General features: G+C 42.2%; 1 protein-coding gene across 1 annotated transcript in view; it reads left to right on the top strand.

Annotated features, from left to right (window-relative positions):
• Positions 1-2,041: 2,041 nt before the first annotated feature.
• The window catches only part of SMOC1 (SPARC related modular calcium binding 1), a 114,793-nt gene continuing 107,954 nt past the window's right edge, over positions 2,042-8,880 (top strand). The window contains 2 exon segments of the mRNA XM_019472077.1: positions 2,042-2,255; positions 3,700-3,722. Of these exon segments, the coding sequence (XP_019327622.1) occupies positions 2,042-2,255; positions 3,700-3,722 (237 nt within the window).

Here is an 8,880-nt window from a genome sequence, read left to right as displayed (position 1 = left end):
AGATGTCTGTGGGGTTAAGCACGTGCTGACTGCTGCTTTAGTCTGTACAATGTGGACTTGTCCAAATAAGAAATAGGTAAAGATAGAAACTTCTCAGGCTTCTGCTCAAGTCTAGAAACCAAATCATTATTTAGCAGGTGAGGAAATCCTTTAAGGCTCTCAACCACTGTTTCAGCAGATCTGTACTCCAATGATTAAGCACTGAATTGGACTCTTCAGCTTCTGGTTTTATCATGGATACTACACTTGATTACAGTTGTGTTGCTGAGTTTATCCAGTCAGTCATGTTTGATGCTGAACTTGGTGGACATTCCTGTGCTGGATAGGGAGGAGCAATACTGAGATAGCAAAACAGTTGCTAAAGTTGATGTGCAACTTCTGTAGCTTCTTTGAGCAGTTGGCTTGGGTGCATCTGCCAAAGTCTATAGCTGTTGGTCTCCCACAAAGGTACATGCCTTAGATCTGGTATTTTTAATTCTGAGCTTGTCAGCAGCTGAGTGGGTTTCTCTGTGAAAGGGAATGATGTTAATAGCAGTCTTACTTGATCTTCTCCTCATATCGTAAGTATACTAAGCTGAATTGTCAGCAGTGTGTATACTCTGCCACAATTTGCAGAGTAGGAACAGTCCAAAGGAATTGCCCTGGAAGTTTTCAGGAAGGATCTCAAGCTGTGAGTCATCTTGAGAATTAAATGCCACATCAGACTGGCTACTTTTTCTGGCTCCTTTCTTGTCTGCCCCTTGTAAATTAAGAATTTGAAGGGGGTTTCTGCCTTTTTGCATGTGCTGCCCCATTGCTTGTTTTGAGGTGCCTTACCCTTTTTCCGTTCCTAGTTAGGTGGATGAGTGATTATTTTTTCTTTTACAAAGGAGCTGCCGTGTGTTTCTGGATTTGCAGCTGAGAGGAAGTGCCAGCACTGGAATAGAAAACAAACTCATCCTTCACTGCATCTCCCAATGCTTTCTATCTCGCAGGCCAGTTAAGTGACAGGAAGGGACAGTGCCTGGACCTCCTGTGTTGTGCTAACCTCTGAGGGCACAGGGTACTCCTTTGAGATCCTAAATGATTCTTGGCTTTGCTGTAGTTGGGTTGGTGCCATGTTTACACTTAGCTTGCCCCAAAGGTGGGGAAAGGGAAGGGAGGAATGTCAAGTATCTTCAACTTGCCACAGGATGTGATTAGGTAACTTAAGAGGATTTTCAAGTCTTTTAAACAACGAGTAAACATGTCAAATGTGATGGAAAGCTCCAGAGTCTTATATGGACAATCTAAGTCTCTCTGTCAAACTTGGAGCATCAGGTTAGCATTGAATTTCTACTCCATTTTGACCCCTCTCCTTTGAGGGGGAAGGTACCAGCTGTTGTGGGAGGGGGAGTGGGCCTTTGCAGGCTAATAAAGGAATAACTTGCCCCTTCGTTACTGAGGGTTAGTTTCTTATAGTTTTGGGTAAGCTACTAATGAAGTTATAACTTGCTTTCTAAGAAACTGTGGCATGTTGCTCTTACAACTGCATGGGTCTGAGTCTCAAATTCCACTTAACTCTTGGACTTAGATTAGTATATATGTAACTTCTTTAAAAGCCCAAACAAGTCAAGTAACTCCACAATAAGCATGCTATGTATTCACTCAACTGGACTGACTCTAGCTTTTGTACCACCTTTTGCGTATTTCTACCTAACCTTTCCTTGACAGGTGAAAAATCTCAGACAATGCATAGTGTGCTCTGTCTTGTCCCCAGTGCAATACTCATGCAGCAGTATAAAAGAACTGTGATAGGTTCTGGCTCAACTCTTCCCTATTGAAGGGTGTTTGCTGTACTGGTTAGGTTAAAGCAGTAGCACTGCTTCGTTCACTTCTGTCCAATGCTATTCATCCATTTCCTATGTTAGATAGCCAGGCTGCATCAGCAAGCACTTCCCTATAGTTCAAACACTGTATGTAAGTGAAGCCTGTGTTTCCTTCACAGTCGAATTGCTCAGAGGTAAGAGAAAAGAGCTCTGAGGCATAAGGAGTCAACTACATACTGCATCTGACCACAGTGATGCATTACTGTACTCTTTTCTTGGATGTATTCTTGGTGAGTAACTATGAGCACAACCAGAGGCTGGAGGAGAATAGCTTTCCAGGCATTGAATGCTTGGAGAATGGTGGTAGCTTGTGCTCTTTTATCTTTTCTACCGGCTTGTTTTGTGAACTTGAGTGAGTTACCATCTCTAAAGCTTTTCACCTAGAGTGGGATAATGCCTGCCTTACAGGTATGTGGTGGAGCCTTTTTCCTAGTAAATATGCTGTAGTCCACAGATAAAAGAAGTCTTAGAAGTGCAAAACCTCTGAAGCTGCACAGCATGCTTATAATAGATCCCCATTAAACAGCTGTTTGGCAATGTCTAATGCAATTTCCAGTTAATGAGGGATGTTTTAAGGCTCCGCCAAGAGAACAGGTGATGTTTTAAACTGATATTTTTTAATAAGTCATCTTTATTTCATAAGAGGCAGCCAAGTATGTATCCTGTTGCATTTGATGGGATCATGGCCATTCTTGTTTCAAGAACAACAGGACCCCAAATTATTCTTGTTCGTGTGTTGCATGGCACCTGAGAGAACCCCTGCCTTAAAGCTCAAACAAGAGCAAAGAATGTCTGGGGTGCTTTTGTGTCTGTATCAGTTTGGGAACTGCAGAGAAGAAAATCTTCCAATATCATTCCTGCAATCTGGTAAAACTTGGAATAAGATATACTAGAGGGTCTGGTATGTCCTCACTTAAATTTAAGAGCAGGAATGTGCTCAATAGGAAAAACTGTTCCTGCAAACAGTTTTCCTTGTCACTCACGTGGCAAGTGCCTATCTTGTGCTTTCTAATAAATCTGAAAAAGGTGAGGGGAGTAGAGGGGTGGTAGGCCTATTTCATTTAGGATAAAAGGTGAGCTTGGAGTTCAAGGAACTTGATAAAGATGCTGATGTAAGTAAGCATGGTCCTTTGCCTGTAATTCAGGGAGCAAAAAAGGATTTTGGACTGGACAGGCTAGAAACACATGGCAGGGGGGTGAAGGCCAGTGTCTGGGAGAGAACTGGGGGAGTAGTATCTAGTGAAGCTACTGACTATTAAGAAATGGAGAAGGGCTTGAGGTGGGGAGAATGAGGAGAGGAGCATGTCTCGTGCATAAAGCTTGGATTGCCTGCAGACAGTCCCACCCTGGTGCCTTGAGGCTGGTTTGCAGCCTCTGAAATAGCAATCCCTTGGGATGGAAGCGTAGGTGTGTCCCTACCCTTTGCTTCTGGGGTATTGGAGCTGTTACTGGGAACACCGTTTCCATTGCATCAGTATACAGCAATGCTCTTTCACTCAGAGGTTCTGGTTACTCAAGGGACAGGCTAATATGGTAGAACGTGCCCTTCCACTCAACACTATGCTCCTGCACCCCAGAGCCCCAGTGCAAAGAGTAGGCTTGCTGAGTGGCAAGAAATTACTCGTCTGTCTTAGGGGCTGTAGGCTACCAAGAAATTACTCGTCTGTCTTAGGGGCTGGATGCAGCCTGTAGGCTAGCAGCTGAAGAGTCCTGGCAAGTTATCTAAGAATGCCTGAGATGGCAGTAGTCTCTTGCTGTTTTCTGTAATCCTCAGTTATTTTGGGCTGCTTATTTATAGGCATTAAGTGTCTGAAACAGAATTCATGCTAATTGCTGTATTGGTTTGCTGCAGAAGCACATGCTTGCCCTGTAAGAGTTCTTATGGAGGGGGAGGGAGGTAAGAGATAGAAGAGTGATACTATCTATGAGCTGCCCTGGCACTGTATGTGCTGTCCTCACTGCTTCTAAAATATCTCGGAAGGAAAAAAGCTTATTCTTGGCATTGTTTCCTCTTTATTGTAAAGTGCAAGGAGCTAAATCTTACAGAATATTGTGGACAAGAGACTTGGACTGAAAGACTCAAGCAGAGAGATCATTCTTGATAAACCATATTTGGGTTGGCTAGAGATGAGAGTAATTAAAACAACCTTAGTGATGGACATTGTTGTGAAAACCTCATACAGTCTTTGGAAAGATCTTCACAGTTAAATATTCTGTGACTTTTGTACTGGGCTTTCATTTGACCCTTTCCTTTGCCATTCTGCCTGCTGTCCTTTAAAGCTCTGTCAGTATCTTTCCTGATGCTCAGTTTGTTTTTGCTGAAAGTTTTCTTTGCAGGTATCATGATTTTTCTTAAATGCTGAGTTGAAACTCCTTGCTGATGCTCTGAGGCCAGAATACCAAGCTGGTGCCACATATTATTGCCATGTAAAACAGTTCTAAAGACAGTCAAAAGCTACAGGATTTCTCTGATGTTCCTGATTTATTACCAATATCACTTCATTAAGGCTAAATAACTTACCTTTCTCAGGCAACATCGCGCCGCTCTTCTTGACAAGGAGAACTTAAGCTTGGTAAGCTGAAGAGATCAGTGGACTTGAGAATCCTAATTCCCTGTAGTTAGGACACAGATTCAAGTTCCAGCACCTGAACCCAGTGCAGACAGGCTAGCATGTGGGGAGGAAGTCTAGAGGTCAGTGAACGGTTCTGCTAATGATGACCATAAGAGTCAGTCCTCCCACAAGCAAGCTGTTGGAAAAACCTCAAACTGATTCCCTTGTTAAGTTTTGTTGTTGCTGTATGACTTCTTATGGGAATTGCTTTCTGTGCAACTACCTACTGTTTTCTGACTACTGGTTTAATTCTTTAATATCTGACTCTACAAAAAATGAAAGTAAGTTCTGTATTTGGATAAACATCCTTTGCATATGTAGACATTGCTTAAGGGTAATACAAATACGTGGCTCAGTAGTCGAACATCTGTGAAAGAAAGTTATTGTAGGAGCCTATGATCAATTGCTTACTAGGTGTCTTGAAACAGACCTTTAGTGATATTTCTGCAGTGCAAGTGTGGTATATATTTGTGTTGGGACAGATTGCTTGTTGCTCTTCCATCCTGTATTCCAGTTAGTGAAACTAGACTGTGTGAATGGGAAAAGCAGTGTGTTCAGGACCATGGTACTGCTGCTTTCGGTGGGCTGGGCCTGGTCAAAGGGGTGGGGGAATCTCTTATTCTTGGTGCTTATGGGGAGAAGGGTAACTGGTGTAAGCCTAAAAGTGGCAAACTTTATCAGAAAATATAGTTATGCTAGGAGAATGATTATAAGTAGAAAATGGAGTGAGACAAGGTGACAAATAGAAGTCAACAAGCTAGCTAGAGTGAACCTGTCAGGCAGGTCCCTAGCTATGCATTGCCTGCATTAATCCATCCTGGTACAATTGCCTTTGGGTAGCTGTTGCTGTGGATGTTGACCCCCTTTTTTGGGGAGTCCTGGTTAACAAGTACTGAGACGAAGATAAGCAGTTCCAGTATCATCTAGTTGTAAATCTATCGTGTGGCACCACCAGCAAGAGTAGAGCTACTCCAAACCAGTAACGGTCTCTTTCTGCCTGAACTATTTAGTACTATGTGGGAAGAATTTTATCTGAAAGTAATGCTTGGCGTTGGCTTCTTCTGCTGTTAAAGACTACTTCTGCTTAAGTAGAAAAAAGATGAGGAAAAATAGGATTAACTAGTAAGAGTGACTTGATGTTTTTTCTATGTACTTACTATGTACCTAACAAATTTGTCCAATGAATTTGGGTTAATTGCTACCTGTTGAACAATATGGTCTAGCCTGTAAAACGTTGCAAAGGCTAGCTACTGATTTATACATCCTCCTATAAAAGCAATCTCCTGGTTTTGAGCTAAAAAGGAGTCTTTTAGATCCTTTTCCTTGCAGGGTGCAGTTCTGGAGAAGGTATTTCTGCCTCTTTGAGTTGACATAAGTACAGGACAAGAGCTCCTTTCTGCATAGAAATATTAAAATCAGAGCTGCCATAACTTCACAGAATCTTCAGGTCCTTGAATTTTCCTGGGAAGGCAACAGTAAGACAACCATCTTCTAACAAAAATCTCTTCTCTAAATTCACATTATACTGAGTTTCTGTGAGGATGCTGTGTTTCCATTCGTTGGCTTGATATCTTCCCAGTTCAAGCTGAGCCTTTTTTATAAGTACTTAGCCATCTGAAGCATTATACACTGTCAGAGCTTGCCAGTTCAGAGAACTGACTTGAATAAAAATGTCTGGGGCAAGCGTCATTAGCACCTGTGATTCCGGGAGACTAGGCACTCCAACTTTTGTTTCCTGCTCTTTAGCAATTCATTCAGTAACAGGTTTTTAAGGATCCATACTTTCATTTTGGCACTTCTGCAGAAACTTCTTTCCATATTCAAGGATATATGCAGGTCCTGCTTCAAGGCTTTCTCATGTAAGTTACCACATAGAAGTAGTCCATTTGTTGGTTGCAAACCTGGGGTTCATCTGATTTAGAGGACTTTAAGTGACTCCATTTTAAGAACAGCGCTCAGCCGAAGATATCTGCTCTGAGGCAGTCCTCATACTCTTGTTACAGAATCTACTTCTGGGTATGAACATGGAGAATGAGGAAATAAGCAAGGGATATAAATTTGTGTATTGGAGCCAAATACTGTCGTCAACCTCTTTGCGTGCAAACTTCAGACCTTCCCTCCCTTAAACCTTGCTCACAGGTGTTCAAAATCTGGCTCTGGTTTTACCTACTGAAACTTTTCCCTCCCTTTTACCTAGGGATTAATGATGAATAAATTACCCTGCAAACTTTTCTAAGAAGTTTGTGTTGGGCTCTGCTTACAAATGAGGAAATTCCAGTGGTGGGGGGAGAGGGAAGACGGAAGCTCCTTGGCAGAGACTTCACAGCCAGACTTGGGAATTGCAATGAGTCCTAGTCCTGTGTGAGCCCTAACATACCTGTGCTCTTAGCAGGCTCTGGGTACCCAGGGGGAAGGCAGCTGAATCCAGAGATGGATTCTCTGCAGGACAACTTAGTATTGTTTCAGATGGCTTGTATTTTCTTAAGGATAACTTGAGTTTGCATTTTTTTCTTGCTCTTTTCCATTCTGCTTTTATTTTAGGTAATGCTAATGCTTTCTTGGCACTGTCTCGATACCCAAGTGTAACTGTCATGTGGTGCTTCTAAAAGATCTTTGCAAGAAACTGAGCTACTGCTTCACTGCCCCGTGGCCAACAACTATGTGATATCCAGGGGCTGTTAGCATTAGGAAACTAGGCTATGCTCTTATCTTGCTCTGTCACTGAAAACTAATAGGAATAAAATCTGCTTTCAAGATTTAAAATTTATAGTCTGGCTTGATGGATCAAAAACAGGGGAACATTGAACTGACTTATTTCTCTGTAGTCTGGAGTCAGAAGTCCTTTGAAAACAAAGGAATATGCTGGTACTTGAGCTGTAACCAGTAACAGGATTGGGGATTGAAATACTATCCAGTGATAGAGCTGGATTACTGAGTATAAATAGGGTTTTTGAGGGTCTAGTTAATAACTTCCTCTTTCTACTTGAATTCTAAATGAGAAATTGGCTAATCAGTTGTATGGGTTTGTAACTGGTACTAGGAAGAGAGAAAAGGTCTAGGAAGCTGGACAAGTTGAGAATGGGAGGGGAGGAGCTAGAACAGTGATGAGGGATGGGAATGAACCAGCAGCCTGGCATGTGTGAATAAACCTGGGAAGAAGATGCCTGGTGCATGAGCTGGTAACAATATATGTGTATGTAGGATGTTAATATAATTGCTAAAGGAAAAAAGTTTTTCAAAGTCAATTATAGGAGTGGTCTTTCTGTGTGCAAGAGCTGGCAAACTTCAGCTGGGAGGAGCAGGGATGACTCTTCTTGGCTTTAATGTTTTTTTCAAAGGTTTCAGTATTTTCCAAGTAGGTACTGGAAGAGATGATTAAATGTGTAGGACCTCTCTGAATCTTAAGAGGATTGGAATTAAAAAGGAGCAAAGACAAAGAGTGAGTAAGTAAGTGAAAAACTGGGAGTGTCTGGTTACAAGGAGACTTGACTGGAGAAGTATGTGGAGCAGACAGTTAGTCATGGCAAAATCAGGATCGACAAGGATAAGCAAGCTGATTCAGATAGAATTAGGCTGGAATCTTTACTGGTGGCCACATCTTTAATTTTCAAAGGTCTGTGAAATCTTACAGCTAGGCCAGGTACACAGCCGTTTCTCATGCACCTACAAAACCAGTTTTAATGTGACTGTCAGCCCAATTTCTTAAATCAAAACAGTTATTTCCTCTTGGGTTCCAGTTAACCTAAACTGACGTAGTATCTGCCTGGAATCCTATCAAACATCAGTTTTTTCTAACTCTTCTTTTCCTATTTGTAAGGCTGAATTTCCCTGGATTTCTTAAACTTGATTCCTCCTCCAATTATCTCTTGCCTCCTGGTATTGACCAAAAAGCTCATAAGAACTGGGTTGATACATGATTCAGCATGTCAAGATTTTTTTTTTTAGGTGAAACTACGACTTCTCAATGTTTGCTAAGACAGCTAGTGCCTGGGATAACTCTTCAGCTTGAAGAGGTTGGTGAGCTCAGGAGATGGGAGAGAAGGGTCTTTTTGCTCCAGAGCAGGTTCCTCCTCAGCCAGAAGCCCACTGAGAGCTGGTTGCCCTGTATGCTGCTGTCACTAGTCTTGCTAATATTTAGATAGCGCTGAGCTGCTTTTTGGGGGGTGGATGCCAACCACTAGTCTATGCCTTCGTTGTCCAGAGAGCTGGTTGCCCTGTATGCTGCTGTCACTAGTCTTGCTAATATTTAGATAGCGCTGAGCTGCTTTTTGGGGGGTGGATGCCAACCACTAGTCTATGCCTTCGTTGTCCCTATCTATCTACCTATTTTTAAACAAAATGTCTTTACTGAAAGAGTGGTAACATTGGACACCAGGCTGCCCAGGGGAGTGGTTGAGTCACCATCCCTGGAAGTATTTAAA

The sequence above is a fragment of the Aptenodytes forsteri genome, unplaced genomic scaffold, assembly GCF_000699145.1.
Source record: "Aptenodytes forsteri isolate BGI_AS27 unplaced genomic scaffold, ASM69914v1 Scaffold3, whole genome shotgun sequence".
Lineage (NCBI taxonomy): Eukaryota > Metazoa > Chordata > Aves > Sphenisciformes > Spheniscidae > Aptenodytes > Aptenodytes forsteri.
This window is presented reverse-complemented; position numbering and strand designations above follow the sequence as displayed.